This window comes from Hypanus sabinus, chromosome 2 (assembly GCF_030144855.1).
Source record: "Hypanus sabinus isolate sHypSab1 chromosome 2, sHypSab1.hap1, whole genome shotgun sequence".
NCBI lineage: Eukaryota > Metazoa > Chordata > Chondrichthyes > Myliobatiformes > Dasyatidae > Hypanus > Hypanus sabinus.
The window spans coordinates 155,628,129-155,652,404 of record NC_082707.1 but is presented as its reverse complement, the minus strand read 5'-3'; the positions used below and the strand labels follow the sequence as shown (position 1 = coordinate 155,652,404).

General features: G+C 39.5%; 1 protein-coding gene across 2 annotated transcripts in view; it reads left to right on the top strand.

Annotated features, from left to right (window-relative positions):
• psma3 (proteasome 20S subunit alpha 3) overlaps positions 1-20,295 on the top strand; it is a 40,787-nt gene extending 20,492 nt beyond the window's left edge. For both annotated transcript variants that reach the window (XM_059957276.1, XM_059957283.1), the window contains exons 7-11: positions 2,201-2,266; positions 8,109-8,155; positions 19,349-19,416; positions 19,865-19,929; positions 20,017-20,295. In XM_059957276.1, coding sequence (XP_059813259.1) covers positions 2,201-2,266; positions 8,109-8,155; positions 19,349-19,416; positions 19,865-19,929; positions 20,017-20,061 — 291 coding nt within the window. In that variant the 3' untranslated portion in view covers positions 20,062-20,295. The remainder of the gene's footprint in view (positions 1-2,200; positions 2,267-8,108; positions 8,156-19,348; positions 19,417-19,864; positions 19,930-20,016) is intronic.
• Positions 20,296-24,276: the final 3,981 nt, after the last annotated feature.

Here is a 24,276-nt window from a genome sequence, read left to right as displayed (position 1 = left end):
TGAATGTCATATGAGACACATGTCCTATGGAGATACTGACCTTTATTTTGAGAAAGCTTTTTTAAGGAAAATATCAGGATCAGTTTGCTTAATCTCTCCTTGATGAGGTAGATTCCAACTTGGGGATCTACCTGTTGTACTTTCTTTACATTATCACAAGCTTATTCTTTCTTCACAACCAAGCAAAGGTTTTAAGTCCTGCCATAATTGCAGTAAGACTTCTTTACACAACTTCTTGCAATAAAGGGCTTCATACAGATTAGCTTATTAGTTGTTTTCAGGACATGGAAGTTAACCTTCAGCAGTTTGTATATAAAGACACCAGGACCCTCATTACACAAGCGTTTTTTGATCCTTTGCTGCTTAAAAACTCTCTTTATATTTTACAAACAAAATGGATACCTCACACTTTACTGCATTAAATTCCATTTGCCATGAGCTCGCCCCTTTTACTTAGCTTGTCCAAAATCCCTTAAAGCCCCTCTTCACCCTTCTCTCAATCTACAGTAGTCTCAACTTAGTATCATCAACAAACTTGGATCCATTACATTTGGTTCCTTCATCCAAATACCAATATGGATTCAACCCATCAGATCTATGCCAGATTCCAACAGGGCAATCCCATTTGTGCTCTTTCCTGGTACCCTCACAACTTATTCTTTCTCACACCTTTCAACACCTTTGATTCTGTTTTGTCACTTCAAAGTACATTCATTATCAACATATGTATACAGAATACAGTCTGTGTTTCCTGGTGCAACCTATAGGGAAAATATGCCAACTCTACGCAGATTGAACCTGGGTTCTTGAAGTTGAGGCAGTAGCACTAGTATACCACCCGTTTGTTGAATATGTTTCCCTTTCATAAATACATGCTGACTCTTCCTTACCCTATTATTATTTCCTATATGCCCTGTAATCACTCCCAGCATTTTCACTATTGAGGGAAGTTGATCTATAGTTCATAAGGTTATAAGAGCATGCAAGCTCATGACATGTAGTCCCATATTTTCTATGCCCTCTTAAAAAATAATTGACTGTTTCTAAAATATGGGAGCCATTCTAGAATCTGCAGAGTTTTGGAAATTGGTATCTGTGTATTCACTATGTATCTACCCTTTTCGATTTCCAATTAATTACTCTTTCTTTTTAAATATTGATTTCATTCATCTCTGGATTCATTTTGAGCTTATTGTTCTGTATTACATTTCTGGGACATCATTATGTCTATGAAGCATTTTATCCTATGTTATTTCCTTCTAGTTTATTATTGTATGCCCAAAAAGAGTAAACAGATGTCTGGTTCAATAGTGCAGCCAGAGTTTGTAGCAATGTATTATCCCTGCAAGTGGCCAAAGTGCTAGACCTGCCTGCTCACTTTCTCCTTTGCCTTGAGTTAGGGCCCCCAACAGTCCTTCCAGGTGAGGTAACAATTCATCTGCAAATCTGCTTGGATTGTCTATTGAATCCGGTGCTCCCGATGTAGTATCTTCTGCATTGGTGAGACCCATTGGAAATTGAGGGACCGCTTTGTCGAGCACCTCCGCTCCATCTGCCAAAAGTGGAACTTACTGATTTCCTTTCATGTTCCAACATGTTGGTTCATGGCCGCCTCTTGTGCCACAAAGAGGCCACCCTCAGGGTGGAGGAGCAACTGTTGTATTCTGTCTTGGTAGCTTGCAACCTGATGGCATGAATGTCGATTCCTCTTTCTGGATTTAAAAGAAATTCCCTCTCCCTCCCCTCTTCTTCTATTCTTCACTGTGGCCTCTTACCTCTTCTCTCCTATCCATCCTTTCCTGGTGCCCCTTCTTCTCTCCTGTCAGATTTCTTCCTGTCCAGTCCTTTACCTTGTCCACCAGGCTTCACCGATCACCTTATAGCTATCCTTCTTCCCCTCTCCCACCTTTATATTGTGGCATCTTCCCCAACGTTTCCAGTCCTGAAGAAGGGTTTCAGCCCGAAGCATTGACTGTTTGTTCATTTCCATGGATGCTGCCTGACCTGCTGAGTTCCTCTGGCATTTTGTGTGTGTGTGTGTAACAATTTATTAACCTGATGGAGCACTTTAAAAGCTGCACATTCAAGATATTGTAAGGTGCTATAAATTATAAACACTTTCGTCCTTGTGATTTCCTTTTAAAAGGTACCGTGCATGAAAACTGAAATGTTGTAACTAAAATGTTTGTTGTTTCCACAGGGTTACTGGGGATGCGCAATTGGAAAAGCAAAAGAAGCAGCAAAAACAGAAATTGAGAAGTTGCAGGTATGCCAGAGCTTTTAAATAAGTATAATCTTAAGGTAGAGGAACAAACTACCATATAATGTTTTTGCAATTTTTGTAATGATTTTGTTGTTGAGCGACTGTTGTGACAAGTAACTGAAGAATGATACTCTTGAATATCTAAAGTGTTTTTAACATGTAACACAGTACCTACTAGATCTGATATGTTGTGGAGCCAGAGACTCCAATTCCTGTTCTGACCATGGGTGCTGTCTGTGTGGAGTTTGTATGTTCTCCTTTGACCCTATGAGTTTCCCTAGGTGCTCTGATTTCCTTCCACATCTCAAAGGTGAATAGGTTGGTAGGTTAATAGGCCACTGTAAATTATCTGGGTGAGAGGTAAACTCTTGGGGGTGGAGAGTTAATGAGAACATAAAAAAGGATTGAAGTAGGATTATTGTAAGTGGGTTGTTTCTGGTTAGTGTGGACATAATGGGTTGATAGACTGGGTTCTATGCTGTATCTGACTCTTATTAAAAAAAAAACCCATCAGAATGCTGAATCAGTTTTGCTGATATCACATTAAGCCTTTGAAACTCAAACTTCTGTGCATGTGTCTGAAAATCTGGTACTTAATGGTGGGCTTGGAATATTTAAATCTGTCAACAAAGCTCAGCCCTCATGGTTGGCCTGATGCAGCTTTTGAGACTCTAATGGTCTCCATTCCCATTGAAACTGAGTTTTGGATTCCAAAGTTGGGTGTAAGTTACTTGCTAAAATCGCTCTATTTTAAGGATTTTAATTGTTTGTATCATAGTTAAAAGATAAAAATGTATTCACGATTATTATTTTTAAATTATGTTGTGTTTAAAAGTCACTGAGATATTTAAAAATAGTAAAATAGTTCACAACTTTTACAGCTTGCAAAGCTCCACACCTAGCTTTATTGGCATTTGCTGATGGCAGGATTCTGTTTGCAATGCAAAGGCCGCCAAAGTCAATCTGTTCAGATCCAGCAGGTTCATTGGGCAGAGTCAAACTGTGGATTCCGGGCATAAGAAACAGACCATTACAGTTAGATCCTTAATAATAATACGTTGTGTTCTTGAAATCTCTTTTTTTAAAAAAAAAGTTACAGAATTCACGAGTTTGATGCAGTATATAGTTGGGATAGATACTGCTACTAAAATGCTTGGTTTTGCATTGTCATGCAAATATCATGCAACAAGTACAAGATATGTAATTTTCAAAACTATAAAACTATGAAGTTTTACCATTCATCACTTATATATAATTGTGTTAAAAGATTAATTAAGAACAATTTTAGATAGTTCCCTCAATATCCTTGAAAAGTTAAATACAGATAAACCTTCCGTGAGAGTAATCAAATTACACAATTTTGTTATCAGGATGTATGTTATGGAAAAATCTAGTTTGATTTTTTTTTGAAGGATACTCTGTCAATTTGTAATAAATTGTTTATATATGTCAAGTCATTATACCTTCTGCCTGCTGATAGTTTATTACTAGTGTCACGTACCCCCATGACGGGTTAAAGAACCTGCATAAATAGAAAACACCGTGGAGTCTGGAATTGCTGTAAGCTAATGCTATTTATTAGTAATGGCGCAATACAGTAATATAAATGCAGATATATTGAACAGGTTAGCAATGATATATATCTCTCTAAAAATACATACATATATATATATTATGTGTGTGTGTGGAAATAGGAAAACCAATCTTCTTCAAGCTAGGGGTAAATGGATACAGTCTTATGATGATGAGTAAAGTTCAGTTCAGATTGTGGTATTGAGTCGAGTAGTGTTGGAGAGAGAGAGAGAGAGAGGGAGAGTTTTGAGTCTTCAGGTAAGCTGATGCTGTCGATCGTCCCGTTGTCCTCCAAAATCTTATGGAAGTCACCGACTGTGACTCTTCTGTGGTGGAATTGTGGGCACAACAAAGCTCATTCAGTGTCCAAAACCATGTGTCTGTAGGTCTATCAGCTGGCCTATTTATTTCACAGTGCTGAACTCCAGCTGTCCATCAAACTCCTCCCTTCTCTCTCTGTAAGAATACAGAAGCTGACAGTGTCCTTGTAAAAGTCTAAACATACTTGCAGAGAAACCACAACACCATCTCTGAGCAGTCTTCGCCTCTCCCTCTCTGTAACAGCTCAAACAGTGTCCAAAAGCCAGTCTCATTCTCCCAACATTTTAAAGTGATAGTAGACAGAAAATATGAACCCTAGTGGTACATAATGCTAGATTTAAGTCAAATCAAAACATTTCACTTTAGAAGCATTTAATAATATGGCTTCAAGATGCAGGATGAAGTATGTTGGTGTCTGGGTTGAATTATCGCTTGACTGCTTCATACGAAGATTATTTTTATTTTATTTATCTTTTTATTTAGAGATATTGCACAGTATATTGCAGGGGGCAGGGGTTCAGATTTCTGGATCATTGGGATCCCTTCTGGGGAAGGTCAGACCTGTAAAAAAAGGATGGGCTGCACCTGAACTGGAAAGGGACCAATATCCTGGTGGGCAGGTTTGCTAGAGCTGTTGGGGAGGGTTTAAACTAGTTTGGCAGGGGGATGGGAATCAGAATGTGAGTGCAGAGATTAGGGTAGAACGACAAAGGCATGATGCTATGTGTTCTGAGTTGGTGAGGAAGGACACACAGGGGACAAAACATAAATGTAGCCAGTTAGAGGGGTTGAAATGTGTCTATTTCAATGCTAGAAGTATTAGGAATAGAGAGATGAACTTAAGAGCATGGATCAGTATGTGGAACTATGATGTTGTGGCCGTTACTGAAACTTAGCTGGAGGAAGGGCAAGATTGGCTGATGCAGGTACCAGGGTTTAGGTGTTTTGAAAGGAACAGGATGGGAGGTAGAAAGGGAGGGGGGGAAGTAGCATTACTGGTCAGGGAATGTATCACGGCTACAGAAAGGGAGGATGCTGCAGAGGGAGTGTCCACTGAGTCGGTCTGGGTGGAGGTCAGAAATAGGAAGGGATCAATCACTGTGCTGGGAGTAGTCTATAGATGCCTAAATAGCCCTCGGGACACCAAGGAGCAGATAAGCAGGCAGATTTTAGAATGGTGCAGGAAATACAGGGTGGTAGTTATGGGTGATTTCAACTTCCCTCATATTGACTGGCACCTCCTGACTGCAAGGGGGATAGATGGGGCTGAATTTGTCAGGTGTGTTCAAGAAGGATTCCTGACACAGTATGTGGACCGGCTAATGAGAGGAGAGGCCATACTGGATCTAGTTCTGGGTAATGAACCTGGTCAGGTGTCAGACCTCTTGGTGGGGAAGCATTTTGGTGAGAGTGACCACAACTCCCTTAGCTTCAGCATAGCTATGGAAAAGGATAAAACCAGTCAATATGGGAAAGTGCTTAACTGGGTAAGGGCTCTGACTATGAAGGGATGAGGCAGGAACTAGTGGGAGTAAATTGGAAACCGATGTTCAAGGGTGAAAGCACAGAAGTAATATGGAGGAAGTTTAGGGACCACTTGTGCTGAGTTCAGGATAGGTTTGTCCCACTGAGACAAGGAAAAAAATGGTGGGAAACATGTGAGGCAACTCGTCAAGAGGAAGAAGGAAGTATATGTTAGATATAAGAAGCAGGAGGGGCTCATGAAAAATATAGGGTAGCCAGGAAGGAGCTTAAGAAAGGAGTAAGGAGAGCTTGAAGGGGGCATTAGAAGGCCTTGGCATGTAGGATTAATGAGAACTCCAAGGCGTTCTGTGCATGTGTGAAGAACAGAAGGATGACAAGAATGAAAGTGGGGCTGCTAAAGGATAAAGAAGGCAACATGTGCCTCGAGGTGGAGGAGGTCCAAAATGAATGCTTCATTACTGACAAGTGAAAAGGACCTTGATCAGGGTGAGGTCGAAATAGAACAGGCCTGTGTGCTGGACAATGTGGAGATTAAGGAAGAAGTGTTGGATCTTCTTAAAAACATCAAGATTGATAAGTCCCCAGGGTCGGACATGATATTCCCCAGGTTGCTGTGGGATGTGAGAAGAGATCGCTGGAGCAGTAGCTATGATCTTTGAATCCTCTTTGGCTGCAGGGGAGGTGCCGGAGGATTGGAGAATGACAAATGTAGTTCCCTTGTTTAAGGAAGGTAATAGGGAGAATACTGGGAACCGAAGAGCCTTATGTCGGTGGTATGCAAACTATTGGATTCTTAAGGATAGGATCTACGAACATTTGGAGATGTACAGACTACTCAAGGATGGTCAACATGGCTTTGTGAAGGGAAGGTCGTGCCTCACGAGCCTAATTGAGCTTTTTGAAGAGGTAACAAAAGAAATTGATGAGGGTAGGGTGGTAGATGTAGTCTACATGGATTTTATCAAGGCATTTGACAAGATCCCCACAAGAGACTCATCCAGAAAGTCATGAGGCATGGGATCAGTGGAACCTTGGCTGTTTGCATTAAAAAAATTGGCTTACAGGAAGGAAGTGGAGGGTAGTAGTGGAAGGAAATTATTCTGCCTGGAGGTCGGTGACTAGCAGAGTGCTGCAAGGATCTGTCTTGGGATCCCTGCTCTTTGTGAGTTTTGTAAATGACCTGGATGAAGAGGCAGAAGGATGGGTGAGTAAGTTTGCAGATGACACAAAGATTGGAGGAGTTGTGGATGGAGCTGTAGGTTGTCGAAGATTACAAGAGGATATAGACAGGATGCAGAGTTGGGCAGAAAAGTGGCAGATGGAGTTCAATCTGGGTAAGTGTGAGGTGATACATTTTGGAAGGACAAACCAGAAGGCTGAGTACAGGGTTAATGGTCAGTTACTTAAGAGTGTGGATGAACAGAGGGACCTTGGGGTTCAAGTACACTGCACAGGTTCATAGGATAGTTAAGAAGGTCTTTGGGATGCTAGGTGTCATTAATAGAGGGATTGAGTTCAAGAGTAGAGAGGTCATGTTGCAACTCTACAAATCTCTGGTGAGACCACACTTAGAGCATTGTGTTCAGTTCTGGTCACCTCATATTATAGGAAGGATGTGGAAGCTATGGAGAGGGTGCAGAGGAGATTTACTAGGATTTGTTGATTTGACCACAGCATCTGCAGTGTTCTTTGTGTTTACTAGGATGTTGCCTGGATTGGAAAACAAGTCTTATGAGGCAAGGTTAGCAGAGCCGGGACTTTTCTCTTTGGAGTGTAGAAGGATGAGAGGGGACTTGATAGAGGTCTACAGGATTATGAGAGCATAGATAGGGTGGATAGTCAGTATCTGTTTCCCAGGGCATGAATAGCTAAACACCAGAGGGCATATGTACAAAGTTAAGGGATGGAAGTTCGGGGAGACATCCGGGTTAAGTTTTTGACACAGAGGATTGTGGGTGCCTGTAATGACTTGCCAGGGATGGTGGTGGAGGCTAAAGCATTAGGAGTATTTAAGAGCCTCTTGGACAGGCACATGGATGAAAGAAAAATAGTGTTACGGGCTAGTGTGGGTTTAGTACTTTTTTAAGGAATATATGGATCAGCGCAACATTGAGGGCTGAAGGGCCTGTACTGTGCTGTAGTATTCTAGTGTCTAGTAATAGGCCCTTTTGGCCCAACGAGCCCGTGCTGCCTAATGACACTCATGTGACCGAATAACCTACTAACCTGTACATATTTGGAATATTAGAAGAAAATTGGAGCACCCAGTGGAAACCCATGCAGTAACAGGGAGAATGTACAAACTCCTTCCAGACAGCGGCAGAATTGAACCTGGTGCAGTAATAGCTTTATGCTAACCACTACACTGCTGTGCCACCCTAACTGGGTGTGATTTGGACTGTACTGAAAATCAATGACTATCAACTGCTCACTAGAAGTAAAATTTACTTTTCTCAATTCATTTTAGATGAAAGATATGACTTGCAGGGAAGTGGTTAAAGAAGTTGCAAAAATGTAAGTTTGTATTTCAGCCATTCTTAAGAAACTGCATAGACATTTTCTGATTTCCCTGCAAAAGAAAGCTGATTTTTTTTTCTAGTTGTGTAGAATTGGCTGGTGCAAATGTACATCTTATTATGTTGTGTGAGGTGTGAACTATGAATTGATCCTTTCTCACAAAATTTCTGTGCAGAGGTGAAGCAGAATGTTAAGTTTGTCTCTCAAATGGGTCATAATTGGCTGATATCAGTATATTGGGAATAATAGGTATAAGGCCAGGTTCTCTTTGGCAATCCCTTGTAGCAGAATAAAAACTTGTTCACCTTTCATGGTATAATATCACTCCATGCAGTAGGCAGGTAGTGCAGGAGTCCCCTGAGGTCATCTCCCTCCTAAACAGATAAACTGTTTTGGATACTGTTGGGGGAGATGTCTCATCGGGGAAGGCAGCAGCAGCCGAGTTCATAGCACCATGGGTGGCTCTGCGGCACAAGAGGGAAGGAAAAGGAGTGGGAGAGCTATTGTGATAGGGGATTCGATTGTAAAGGGAATAGATAGGCGTTTCTGTGGCCGCAAACAAGACTCCAGGATGGTATGTTGCCTCCCTGGTGCAAAGGTCAAGGATGTCTCTGAGCGGCTGCAGGACATTCTGGAATGGGAGGGTGAACAGCCAGTGGTCATGGTGCACATAGGTACCAAAGATATAGGTAAAAAACGGGATGAGGTCCTACAAGGTGAATTTAGGGAGTTAGGAGATAAATTAAAAAGTAGGACCACAAACATACCAGTGCCACGTGCTAGTCAGAGTAGAGATAGGAGGATATTTCAGATGAATACGTGGCTTGAAAAATGGTGCAAGGGGGGAGGGATTCAAATTTCTGGGGCATTGGAACCAGTTCTGGGGGAGGTGGGACCAGTATAAACAGGACGGTCTGCACCTGGGCTGGACTGGAACCAATGTCCTAGGGGGAGCGTTTGCTACTGCTGTTCAGGAGGCTTTAAACTAATGTGGCAGGGGGATGGGAACAAGTGCAGAGAGACAGAGGGGTGTAAAATGAGGGTAGAAGCAAAAAGTAGTAAGGTGAAAAGTAAAAGTGGCAGGCAGGCAAATCCAGGGCAAAAAGCAAAAAGAGCCACTTATCAACATAATTGTATAAGGGCTAAGAGTGTTGTAAAAACAAGCCTGAAGGCTTTGTGTGTCAATGTGAGGAGCATTCGTAACAAGGTGGATGAATTGAATGTGCAGATAGTTATGAATGAATATGATATAGTTGGGATCATAGAGACATGGCTCCAGGGTGACCAAGGATGGGAGCTCAACATCCAGGGATATTCAATATTCAGGAGGGATAGACAGGAAAGGAAAGGAGGTGGGGTAGCATTGCTGGTTAGAGAGGAGATTAACGCAATAGAAAGGAAGGACATTAGCCTGGAGGATGTGGAATCAATATGGGTAGAGCTGCATAACACTAAGGGGCAGAAAACGCTGGTGGGAGTTGTGTACAGGCCACCTAACAGTAGTAGTGAGGTTGGGGATGGCATTAAACAGGAAATTAGAAATGCGTGCAGTAAAGGAACAGTAGTTATAATGGGTGACTTCAATCTACATATAGATTGGGTGAACCAAATTGGTAAGGGTGCTGAGGAAGAGGATTTCTTGGAATGTATGCGGGATGGTTTTCTGAACCAACATGTCGAGGAACCAACTAGAGAGTAGGCCATTTTAGATTGGATATTGAGCAATGAGGAAGGGTTAGTTAGCAATCTTGTCGTGCAAGGCCCCTTGAGTAAGAGTGACCATAATATGGTGGAATTCTTCATTAAGATGGAGAATGATATAGTGAATTCAGAAACAAAGGTTCTGAACTTAAAGAAGGGTAACTTTGAAGGTATGAGACGTGAATTAGGTAAGATAGACTGGCAAATGATACTTGAAGGGTTGGTGGTGGATACGCAATGGCAAGCATTTAAAGATCGCATGGATGAACTACAGCAAATGTTCATCCCAGTTTGGCAAAAGAATAAACCAGGGGAGGTGGTGCACCGTGGCTGACAAGGGAAATTAGGGATAGTATCAAGTCCAAAGAAGAAACATAAAAATTAGCAAAAAAAAGCGGCACACCTGAGGACTGGGAGAAATTCAGAGACCAGCAGAGGAGAACAAAGGGCTTAATTAGGAAAGGGAAAAAAGATTATGAGAGAAAGCTGGCAGGGAACATAAAAACTGACTGTAAAAGCTTTTATAGATACGTGAAAAGAAAAAGATTGGTCAAGACAAATGTAGGTCCTTTACAGTCAGAAACAGGTGAATTGATCATTGGGAACAAAGACATGGCAGACCAATTGAATAACTACTTTGGTTCTGTCTTCACTAAGGAGGACATAAATAATCTTCCAGAAATAGTAAGGGACTGAGGGTCTAGAGAGATGGAGGAACTGAGGGAAATACTTGTTAGTAGGGAAGTGGTGTTAGGTAAATTGAAGGGATTAAAGGCAGATAAATCCCCAGGGCCAGATGGTCTGCATCCCAGAGTGCTTAAGGAAGTAGCCCAAGAGATAGTGGATGCATTAGTGATAATTTTTCAAAACTCCTTAGATTCTGGATTAGTTCCTGAGGATTGGAGGGTGGCTAATGTAACCCTACTTTTTAAAAAAGGAGGGAGAGAGAAACCGGGGAATTATAGACCGGTTAGTCTGACATCGGTGGTGGGGAAATTGCTAGAGTCGGTTATCAAAGATGTGATAACAGCACATTTGGAAAGAAGAGAAATCATTGGACAAATGCAGCATGGATTTGTGAAAGGAAAATCATGTCTGACGAATCTTACGGAATTTTTTGAAGATGTAACTAGTAGAATGGATAGGGGAGAGCCAGTGGATGTGGTATATTTAGATTTTCAAAAGGCTTTTAACAAGGTCCCGCACAGGAGATTAGGGTGTAAACTTAAAGCACACGGTATTGGGGGTATGGTATTGATGTGGATAGAGAATTGGTTGGCAGACAGGAAGCAAAGAGTGGGAGTAAACGGGACCTTTTCAGAATGGCAGGCAGTGACTAGTGGGGTACCGCAAGGCTCAGTGCTGGGACCCCAGTTGTTTACAATATATATTAATGATTTAGACGAGGGAATTAAATGCAGCATCTCCAAGTTTGCGAATGACACGAAGCTGGGCAGCGGTGTTAGCTGTGAGGAGGATGCAGGGTGACTTGGTTAGGTGAGTGGGCAACTTCATAGCAGATGCAATTTAATGTGGATAAATGTGAGGTTATCCACTTTGGTTGCAAGAACAGGAAAACAGATTATTATCTGAATGGTGGCTGATTAGGAAAAGGGGAGATGCAACAAGACCTGGGTGTCATTGTACATCAGTCATCGAAGGTGGGCATGCAGGTACAGCAGGCGGTGAAAAAGGCAAATGGTATGTTGGCATTCATAGCAAAAGGATTTGAGTACAGGAGCAGGGAGGTTCTACTGCAGTTGTACGAGGCCTTGGTGAGACAGCACCGAGAATATTGTGTGCAGTTTTGGTCTCCTAATCTGAGGAAAGACATTCTTGCCATAGAGGGAGTACAGAGAAGGTTCACCAGATTGATTCCTGGGATGGCAGGACTTTCATATGAAGAAAGACTGGATCGACTAGGCTTATACTCACTGGAATTTAGAAGATTGAGGGGGGATCTTATTGAAACGTATAAAATTCTAAAGGGATTATACAGGCTAGATGCAGGAAGATTGTTTCCGATGTTGGGGAAGTCCAGAACGAGGGGTCACTGTTTAAGGATAAAGGGGAAGCCTTTTAGGACCGAGATGAGGAAAAACTTCTTCACACAGAGAGTGGTGAATCTGTGGAATTATCTGCCACAGGAGACAGTTGAGGGCGGTTCATTGGCTATATTTAAGAGGAAGTTAGATATGGCCCTTGTGGCTAAAGGGATTGGGGGTATGGAGAGAAAGCAGGTACAGGGTTCTGAGATGGATGACCAGCCATGATCATACTGAATGGCGGTGCAGGCTCGAAGGGCCAAATGGCCTACTCCTGCACCTATTTTCTATGTTTCTATGTGCATATTGAATATACTGTATATAGCAAATGTTTGAAATGGCATTAAGTTTTTAAACACAAACAGTTTCTTAAACATTGCCAATGTATCTTCTACAACTCTCCTCACAACATGCTCCAGGCACCTATTACTTTTTAGAACATAAAACAAAACAAAACACAGAAAAGTACAGCAATGGATAGGCCATTCAGCTCACAATGTTATGTTAATCTCGATGCTGATTTATACTATATGTCCTCCTCCTTTGTATCGTCCATATCCCTCCATTCTCTTCATATTTGTGTGTCAATCTAAAATATCGATAAGTTCCACCAAACTTCCTAATTTGACTACCATCCCTGCTAACCTATTCCAGATACTTACCATTCTCTAGGAATAACGAAAACTTGCCCTTCACATCACCTTTAAACTTCTCCCCCAAAGTTCAAATTAATTTATTATCTAAGTATGTATACTATATAAAACCTTGTGATTTATATTCTTGCAGGCAGCCATAAAACAAAGAAACAAAAAAAAACACATTGAAAAAAATCCACACAATGAAGATCGTTAAAACACCCAATGTGTGGAAACAAAACTAAATTGTGCAAACTATAAACAAGTAAACAAATAATGTACAGAAAATAAACTGCAGAAAGTGAGTCCACAGCACAGCCAGTTCACTACTGAGATAAGTGCTGATCGTTGAAGACCACATCTGCAGAATCTGTTCAGCACAGAAGCGAATAAATGTCATGAAGTAGTGAGCTGAACACAAGTTTGCCCTTTGCCCTCAGCTTTGATACCTCGATCTTTTTAATCTGGCTTACACATAAATCGACCAAACATTGGTTCAATTCTTGCTCTCAGCCCAGGCCCCAGCGCTTCGATCTGCCCCAAGTTTGCTCCAGCAACCCCGCAATCTTTAAAGACGTGTTCTTTGGTGTCTGATGTCACTATCCTACAGAAAAGTTTCTAACTGTCTATGCCTCTCATAATTAAAAAAAAAAATCCCCTCAGCTAATGACACTCTAAGGCAGGGCTTACCAACATTTTTTTATGCCATGGATCAACACCATTAAGCAAGGGGTCAGTGGACCCCAGGTTGGAAAGCCCTGTTTTAAGGGGAATAACCCAAGTTCATTTAATCTGTCCTTGTAGCTCATAATCTCTAATCTAGCCAGCATCCTTGTAAACCTCTTCTGCACCCTCTCCACTGCCTTGCTATAATGGGGCAACCAGAACTGCACACTATACTCTGAGTAGAGATTGTAAAGAGCACCAAATTTCTTGGTGTTCACCTGACGGAGAATCTCACCTGGTCCCTCAACACCAGCTCCATAGCAAACGGTGTCTCTACTTTTTGCGAAGGCTGTGGAAAGTCCATCTCCTACCCCACATCCTCATCACATTCTACAGGGGTTGTATTCAGAGCGTCCTGAGCAGCTGCATCACTGCCTGGTTCGGAAATTGTACCATCTCGGATCGCAAGACCCTGCAGCGGATAGTGAAGTCAGCTGAGAAGATCATTGGGGTCTCTCTTCCCGCCATCACGGACATTTACACTACACGCTGCATCCGCAAAGGAAACAGCATTATGAAGGACCTCATGCACCCCTCATACAATCTCTTCTCCCTCCTGCCATCTGGGAAAAGGCTCCGAAGTATTTGGGCTCTTACGACCAGACTATATAACAGTTTCTTCCCCCAAGCTATCAGACTCCTCAATACCCGAAGCCTGGACTGACACCTTCCCCTACTGTCCTGTTTATTATTCATTGTAATGCCGGTACTATTTTTGTGCACTTTATGCAGTCCAGTGTAGGTCTGTAGTCTAGTATAGCTTTCACTGTGTGTTTTTTTTTATTACGTAGTTCAGTCTAGTTTTTTGTACTGTGTCATGTAAACCATGGTCCTGAAAAACATTGTCTCATTTTTACTATGCACTGTACCAGCAGTTATGGTCAAAATGACAATAAAAGTTGACTTGAAGTGTGATCTATCTAAAATTTTATTTAGCTTGAGCATAACTTCCAAACTTTAATGCTCAACATTCCTACCTACCAGTGAAGCCAAGCATTCCATATGCTTTCTTTACCAACTTATCCACTTGCATAGCCACTTTCAGTGAACTATGGACCATGACCGCAGGATTCATCTGTGCCTCAATGCTATTAAGACGCCTACTATTAAAAGTATACTTTCTCCTTCAATTTGACTCTCAAAGTGCAACATTGCACACTTTCCGAGATTTAACTCCATTTACCATTTCTCTACCTGTACTTGACAACTTTTCTGGAAATTGCAAAATCATTTCTTCTAACCGATGTTCAGTTGGAGATCAAATTAGTAATAAGGATTATAAGGTACAATTTATGTACATAAGACAATATTACTTCTGAAGATGTTTTCCTTTTGACATTGAGGTCCATAATAGATTTAAGTGACTTGAGTTTGACTTTTGAAATTGAGCAAAAGCTGAAAATTATAACTTGCAGAATTAAAAGGCAGTAAACTAAATCACTCTCTCATTAAAAATAATTTCCCAAAACTAATGCTAACTTCTCAGATGGCAAATGCTTTTGCGTAATCTAAAAGCACCAGCTGTTTGACTGAAGATCAGTTTTAACAATGTGTTTTCAATTTTACCTGATGCTCTGGGGAATCTGGCTGATTTTCTCCTCATCACTCACCCTCTCCCCCCCCCCCCCCCCAAGTTTAGAATTATGTTTGATTTGCTGTAGCTCTTCAGTTAAGTGTTCAAGTTTGTGATTTTTCTGAAAAATCTGTATAATGTAGTCAGTACTACAGTTGAAAACAAGCTAAATTCAGGATTGAAGTAGAATAAAGAGAGAGATTATTAAGTCAAAGAGCAAAAGCTCAGTCATGTTATCCTTTCCCCTAGAAAATCTAGGTTATAACTCTCCTAGGCATAGATTCGCATGTGTTCATCTCTCCCATTAAAAAAAAATCACTTGTTTATTGGTGGATAACTATCTACAGTACCAAATCAGGAGCATGATAATTTGGGACAGGAGGCACTGGTTATAATTTGAATGAAGAGGACAGTCCTGTTCCTGCACCGCTGCTACAGAGTGAATTTGTGGGCTGCTTTAGAGGAACTCTACTACACGTAGTAAATTCATAGATGCTACTTTTTTTCCAGTATATCTTACCTTTTGCTCAAGAACTAGCCAGTCAGAAGTGCTTCCCTTGAGTGATTTATCTTATTGCCAGTAGTCTAGTATTTTTGTTTCAAACCCCTCTACTCCAATAGCGCAGAAAATGGAGTTGGCAAATGCACGGCATGGACTAGCAGGGCCGAGATGGCCTGTTTCCGTGCTGTGATTGTTATATGGTTATAAGTATAGCAGTTCACAGGTGTAATAAAAAAAAACTTGCAACAACGTTATGGGCATGTAGTATATAAGCAACATTCACCCGAAAAGTAATGGAAATTATTCAGTTTTTAACAAAGAAGAAAAAAAATCAGATCTGTCAGTGTTGCTAACTTGTAATGGTGATTAGGGTTTTCCCAGGTGGGTGAAGAATTGAGTGCATAAAGGAAAGAAGCTGTTCTTGAATGTAGTGGTGTAAGATTTCAGACTTCTGTACCTCTTGCCCCATGGTAGCTGCCAAATAGATGACATAGCCCTGATGGTGGGGATTTTTGGATGTTGTCTTGTGGCAACATGTCCTGCAGATACTAGTGATGGTGGGGAGGAAAGTGCCAGTGATGTGTTGGGCCAGGACCACTACTCTCTGCAGCTTTTATGTTCCTGCACCTTGGAATTGCCTGTCCACACCATAGTGCAATCAGTCAGGATACTTTCAACAGTACTATAGTGGTTTGTTAATATTGTCCAACTTTGTAGGTGATATTGATTATCCCTAGACCCTACCAGTAAAGCCTCTGATTTTTGTTTTAAGACTTTAATATTCTTAAGTGACCAGAATGGAATGCATTATAGTTGTAGCTGTATCTGTTTGCACAGGTTCATGCTGACTTTTTTTGAACTCTGCCTTCACCTGCCTCCATACATTTTATTAACCACCATCCAACCTCCCACTAGAATGCAATTCCAATTTAGTTCTGGTTCTGCAGACTTTTTAGAAAGTATGTTTTTCAATCTACTCAATCTCACTTAACATTGAATTAAATTTAATCTAACAGTTGCTTGTGCACACTTAATAGTTGTCATCCTGCAGTTTACTACTGTCACTATTAAAGTTTTGCCATCACAAATTGTTTTACTCTCCGTCCCTGCGCCAACCAATCCAATCTAGTATTAAAAGGCCTTGGTTTCAGGGAATATAATGTACCAACCTTGGATGTTAAGAACAGTTTGTCCCTACTGTTTCTTATTATGCTGTATCTCAGTGGTTACTCATTTTGGCAACCTGCATATTCATCAGTGTATAATGGTCACAAAAAAGTCACCAGAGGCAATATTTTTCAAACTCGTAGGTATAGCAATCTTATATACCTGGTTCCATCACAAGTATCCTTGTAGTTGCACTACACTAGAAGCATAATCAATTAAGTGACTAGGGCATGCACAGTGAAGGCAATGTAGCAAAAAAAAATACCTGAGCATTTTTGGGGTCATGAGTGCTTAGCTCGTCAGTAATGCCTCTATCTGTTTATAGTAAATACCTACTGATAGTGGTAATAGAAAATACTGGAAATGGCAGAGCTATGTAAATGAAAACCTGGATGACACAGTAGATGCTATGAAATCCCAGCATTTCATATTTTCAGCACCTGTATTTTGCTTTTGTATTTCCTATTGAGTGCATAAAGTACCCTTACTCAACTATTTTGACCTGGAGGAGCCTTTTAAATAATTTTCAGGTCTGGACGAACCCCTGCGGTTTAAAACAAACAAACAAACAAATAAATAAATAAATAGATAGATAGATAGATAAATAAATAATTACATCTACAGCTCACAGTACATTAGTGTGATCAGTCAGTCAGTTGGAGATACAATAATCCAAAAATAATTGTCAATGCTGTTTGAGTGGAGAATGAATTTTTAGCCAACCTTTCTTGAAAAAGACAGTTAAGCTTAACTTGCCTTTATCTCTTTCTTTCCCTTTCATACATTTTAGAAACTTATAAGGTAAACATAATAAATTTCTGTTAAATAACTGGCTTAAGCCAAAATGGGATTTAATTTTTCTAAAGGTAGGCTTGGTAGATTTAATTTAAATAAAGGTTGTAAATTGATTTTAATGCTATTTGCAACATGAAATTTTATTGACAATGTTGAATAGTAAAATTAGTAAAAACCATTAGCCAAAGCAGTATGAATAAAAACATAGCCTAAGTTAATTTTATACAAGGCTTTGAGAAAACGTTTTCTTACTAAGTGACATGATCAGGCTCAAACATAGGCCTAGCACGTGAAACCTGTGCTTGTCTTTTGCTGCACAAATACTCAATTCTGGGTCGAACTTAAGTTAAGCACACATGATTTCCACCCTTTTCTGAAATTAGATAATGTATATCCTTGCTCTTTATGCTTGCTAAAGAAGAAAAAACTTGCTCACACATGTAATCAAAACTGCAGTTACATGTTTATTGCTTTCCTGTGAATAGCAGGATACTCTTCTTTCAGAGAAATCCAGAACTTCTCCAAGAGCAGATCAGTGAATCTCAACTGGAGTGCACATTCAGACTGCAGCTCACAAAGTTCTGTTCAAAATCAAGTTCTCAGGCTGAGCAGAAGATTCAGAGAAAGGGTCCTTTACCCAGTTATACACTTGTGTTGAAAGGGAGGGAAAATACTGTTGAATTTTGTTGTGCAGTTCTTCCACATGGCTTTCAATAAGACTCATGTTCAGTGTATATACAATTTTGCTGGAGCCATTGCTGCATTTGCAAGTTGATTGCCACAGACAATGGAACAATGGAACAGGAGAACTTGGATCACCAGTCCATGTAAAACCCACTGATAAATAGCATTCATTGTAAAGATAGACTTCTTGTGTCCATTGTTGCAGGAGTGCAGTGAAATGACTCATAAGATTGTAATTCTTTACCATTAACCTCAGCAGAATGGCCCATAGGCTGATGCCTAGAATCCTACTCTTCCTTCTCACACTTCCTCTTTTAAAAAAAAATCACATTGGACTGTCTTTAGAATGACAATTTCCTATTACACCGGTTGAGTTTGTTCGCTCTTTTAAGTCCAGAAGTTGGGGGAGATAGTTTGGGACTCAATCAAATAAACACGGTCCTACTGCACACTGCCATACTGGGCTGAGAGACCTCTAATGAGATGCCTAACATGACTGCTCAGTAACTCTCAACCACTGTTATTTTGAACATAGTGCAATGCTCAGTGCTAGCACTGACAATGTTTTTTTTAAAATCATGATCTCTTGCAGAACTCTAGGGTCCACAAAACCCTAGTTGAGAAACCCTGGCATACACATTAAAATTGCTCAGTATAGGAAATGAAATCTCTTGCTAATGAAGGAGAGGTTGTAAAGTTAATGAACAGTTCAGAATTCTGCACCTATTTTTGTGATAATACTGATTTACACCCATCTTAATATAAGTTGGACAGTGGTAATTATAACATGTCTGCTTTACAAAGAGAAGAAGAATGTTATTTTAAACAGTGCTTTTTAGATTGAGACTTAACTGCTAAATCTAGAAAATTGTTTGATCTTGCAGTTGTTTAATCTCAGTTGATCCAGCAGATGGAGCACTTGCTAATTTGTTCAGACGTGTCAGTGGCGCCACGAGTGCTTGTGGCTGAGATTAGAGTTTTCACAGTGCATTTCTATAAGTGAAACTTAAGTACTTGGATGTATGATTAGCACCACCACTGTCTATAACAAGAAGTTTGACACCATGACTTTTTTTTTAAACTACATTTGATGATGAATGTAAGATGATTGAAAGAGTGTCTGGGACAAAAATCAATTTTAGGACTAATTTTTAAAATGTACTGTAAGTTTCCAACCTATTTAAAACTATCTGGATAAATACATGGATTGAAGGGGTTTAGAGGGCTGTGAGCCATATCCAAACAGATGGGACTAACTTGTTGGGCACCACAGCTGCATGAATTGAGTTGTGTGGAAAATTGTTGTTTGATGAAACTTTATGCAAATGCACTAATTAATTTTTTTTTAAATCTTATCTTCAGAATCTACATTGTCCATGATGAAGTAAAGGATAAATCTTTTGAGTTGGAGCTGAGCTGGGTTGGAGAAAGTAATGTAGTTTTCTTAATTCCATCTTTGTAAATTAATAATACTCATTTTGAGTATTCGTGTTTAAAACATTAAACACATTTCGTGTTTGGTTCACCAAATGCACACTCTGCATATAATTTTATTCAATCTTTAAGTCTTGTAATTACAACTTAATTTATATTTTGAAGTCACTTGAGCAATTTTTGTCACTGTTAAAGAACTTGATGCCTTGTAGTACAAGTTCAAATTGATGGGAAGTTTGAATTGTTTTTTATCAATGCGTACACTCTTCAAAGGTCAGAACGTTTACAAACTTAATTCACATGGAACTGGCTTATTTACATGCGTAAAGGCAAGGTGGGATTCATGAATAGCCCAATGTATTATACCAATGAGTATTTAATCCAGCAGTGTACCCCTGTATATATACTGAATTGTGGAATATATTATTCTTACTTTTTTTGCAGTTACAAATGGCCGGCATGAACTTGTACCTAAAGATATAAAGGAGGAAGCAGAAAAATATGCCAAAGTAATTTCAAATATCATTCTTATTTACAAATTTCAGTAAGTGTAGCTTTTTGGGATGACTCCTCACTGGATATTTTTTCTTCCTTAGGAATCACTTGAGGAAGAAGATGAATCTGATGAAGACAACATGTAATTAGTTTATTTTCCAAATATACAGTACAGTTTGTAATGACTCCTGACTTTTTATTTTTAAAGTTGAAATCATAGTATCAAGTTTAAAGTGTTTTCTCATGATTGTAAATTTAAACTTGACCAAATTCCTGTAGAAATGGAGCTGGAGACAACTTCTTGCTGTTTAAAAAAGTAATATTATTGGTCAGATTCTGACCAAAAATAAAATTGTCCATTGAGTTGGATTTGCTTAATAGGTCTGTTTGTAGTGTGTTTATTGGTAATTTGGAGTTAATATATTTGAAATATGTTCAGTGTGTGGCTAAGCTTAGTATGATCTTTCTACTTGCAGCATATTTCATCTTTGTAAGAAAATTTGTGGCTGTGGGGATAGGAGCTGCTTTTTGTAGCAGTTGTTACCAGAAATACTTAAAATTCAAGTTAGAATTAACTACAAAATTTAACATGGCAATATTGCTTCATCTTGAAGCTCTGAAACAATATTGCTAGTAAGTGCATTTAGTTTCAACATTAAGGTATCAAAGTTAAAGGCTAACTGGTGTACTGTGATACACCAGTTAGACATATCAGTCTGCAAAAAGACTTGATCCAATAGAACTCTTGAGTATCAAGCAATGGCTTTTCTTCGGTCGTCTGCAGTATTACACACACTGGCAGCCTAGTCTTCAGCAGTCATGGCCTTACTTTTGCAATATTCTTCACAAATGCTGTGGTGCCTAAAAAGTGTTATAAATTAATAAATTTAAAACAGATATTCAAAGACTCGAAGTTATTGACAGATACATAAAGTGGTTAAAGTTGCATATGAAATAACTGTATTCTGCACTTCAGCTGTAAAGGAATAGAAAGATTGCTGAGACCCTATAAAACAATAGTGATAGCGTGCACAATGTACAGTTCTGTCACCAGTTAATTATGAAAGAATACTCCCAGAAAAAGGGAATTGGTTACAAGAAATGCTAAATATGGAGAGGAAATTTAATTGAGATTATAAAATTGAAAGCTGAAAATAGGAGCTATAGGAAAGACAATTTTGGCAAACATTTATAAATCAGAAGAGAAATAAAGATTTTATTGAAATTGGAAATGCAGTAGGGGATGAGAACTCACTGAAGGAATTTCACAGACATAAAACATCTAATTTACAATGTCTCTGGAAGAGAACATGAATTATAATCCATTCAGTTAAAGAAAACTGAAAACTCCCACAGCTCCCGATGATCCTGTGATTTCAGTCATCACATGCAAGCATCCTTCAGTGGTGAACCCATGAGTAGCATTCAGCCCAAGTGGGGTAGCTGGCCAAGCACTGAAGACCTGTGTTGATCAACTGGTTGGAGTGTCCCTCTCGCTTTGGCTCTCTGAGGCACCCACTCTCTTCAAACAGGCTTCACTTGTACTGATGCCCAAGAAGACTGGTAACCTGCCTCAATGACCATCATCCAGTAGCACTTAAATCCACAGTCATGAAGTGTTCTGAGAGAATGGTGATGAAACATATCAATTCTTGCATGAGAGGTGACTTGGATCCACTTGAATTTCCTTATTGGCATAACAGGTCCACCGCAGATGCCATTTCATTGGCTCTTTATCAACTACAGCTCACCACTTAATACTATCATCCTTCAAAACCAATCAGTAAGGTTCAAGCCCTTGGCCTCAATACCTCCTTGTGCAATTTGATCCTCTATTTCCTCATCTACAGACCCCAGTCAGTTTGGAGTGGCAACAAAAGCTCCACAATCTCCATCAACACAGGTGCACCACAAGACTGTGCTTAGCCTCCCCTCCCCCACCCACCCACCCAGCGCTACTCGTTTTACACTTAGGACTATCTGGCTAAGCATTAGCTCCATGCCATATTTAAGTTTGCTGCCATTAGGAAGAATGTACAGGAGCCTCAGGATTCACACCCCAGGACCAAAAACAGTGCTTACCCCTCAACCCTTGAACCAGAGAGGATAACTTCAACTTCACTTACCCAACACTGAAGTGAGCCCATAACCTATGGACTCACTTATCTCATGTTCTTGATATTTATTGCTTATTTATTGTTATTTTATATTTACACAGTTTGCCTTTTGCACACTGGTTGTACACCAAGTTGGTGTGGTCTTTTAAGGTTACTGGATTTATAGAATATGCTTGCAAGAATATGAATCTCAGGGTTGTATAGGGTGACATATATTTGATAACAAATTTACTTTGAACTTTGAGTCATCCCAAGTTCCATTTTTGTCTGACATGGACAAAATGGCTGCCTTCTATGATTTTACAATTTGTTGGAAAGGTCAATTTTTATTCATAACATTTAATTGTCCTTAAGATGGTGGTGATCTGCTGCCTTTAGCTACTAAAATTCTTTTAAGTATGAAATATTTCTATCTTAATAACACTTTGATTTCTGATTACACCTATTATGAAATCAAATGCTTGTTAAGGTAATCTGTTTTATCATGTTTCCCATTAGTTTTTAAGTGGATTTACTGTACTTAAAAGTGGATTTAAAAAGTACATTACATTGTCTGATAGAGTTACTGTTGCAAGTAGTCTTGGTATATCCCAGTTGTAAGCCCAGGGCACACAGTGCTTGGGTCTGGAAGTATTCCTGCCAATGGAAACACTCCCAAGTGGTTTATTTAAATGTACTTGGGTCATTTGCAGCATGGGTCCCCATTCCAAATTTTAAGAGCTTCCACTCAGAGATTTAGCCTCATGGATGGATGGATGGAAGAGTGATCAATCAGTAGATGAATGGGTGCATAAACCCATTTGTTACAAAAGCCTTTATGTGCAGTGTGAGTGGGTCGTTACGTAATATGCCTATTATATCTAACGTTTTCCAGTTATGTCAAAAGGCCATGAACTTTTCAATTTCTTTATGGTTTGTCCCTAATCTGAAAATATTTTTGATCATCTGTTTTTAAGTTTCAGTAAAATGTACATTTTATTTTTTAAATTAAATTAATTCAATTAAAATACTTCTGCATTACCTCCCCTTTAAAGCAGTGTTGGAAGGCACCTCTTTGTCACTCCTTTTGCACCCTACTTCTGCCAGGCTGGGAAATAGAAATTGTTCTGGTGTATATATATTGTAGTTAGAACTGCAGTAATCATTCCAAATGAAAATGTATGATAATTAGGTTAGAATTATTGTTTGGATACTGAAACACATAGGTTTTATTTTGGATTCAAACAAGTACTGTATGTACAATTTTTTTTGGATATTTAATGTCCAGAGAATACCCAAATATAGAAGACATGAGGCTTTCATTTAATTAAACCAATGAGATGCTTATAAAAATCCCCTATATGACATTGTTATATTTTAATTACTTTAAGTGATAAAATATGTGATAGGATGGGGGAAATTCAAAGGGCCTTTGCTCTCAAATTGCTTGCAATAAGGTCACTGTCCAATATCCTACACATCACTTCTTGTGCCAGTAAGTCCCTTATTTTAAGATTTTTCTTATTTTTTTTATTCTTCCACATTATACTTAGACTTTAAAAAAACTTGTCTTCAAACTCCAAAACTAATAAATTGTTCAGAATTTGGTCTAGCCAAGCTCCTCTTCCACACAAGTTGTCCTTTCCACAAATGAGACCACGTCCTCAGAATTTACAATCTCACGTGTTGAAATTCCTCACTCCTGCACCTTTCATGTGATTGCAGAATATCCTAAATAGTACATTTTGTAGACAGTGAGGAGCAGAGAATCTTTTGAGCATGAGAAATGTGGTGGTGCTAGTTTTCACCTCCAGATTTAGTAGTTTGTGCAAGTTTGAGGGAGCAAGTATTTAAAATTTTGTCAAATGTTTTAGTGCAAGTTAGTGTTTAAAAATATAATTCTTAGCCTGTTGTAAATTTGTCAGTGTTATCTCAAGAATGCTGCTTGTCAGTTCTTGCAGTATTGTAGGACTGTGTATAGCAAGACTGACCAGAGTTACCATGTTTGCTTAAGTTTCTGCCAGTGTACATCCAGCTTAAAATACAAAGTGGATTGGAGATCCTAGTGACACACTAAGGACAAGGATCAAAAACTAGGCATAAAGGTTTAAAGTAACAGGTAGAAAGAAGCAAGAAAGTTGTGAGTTAATATCTTTTGCACAGGGGTTCTGGAACACTGCCTGTAAGGATTATAAAATCAGAAATACAAATATTTTAACAGCATTGAATTATGTACTTTTAGAGTCTCACCTTGGTAAGGCTATT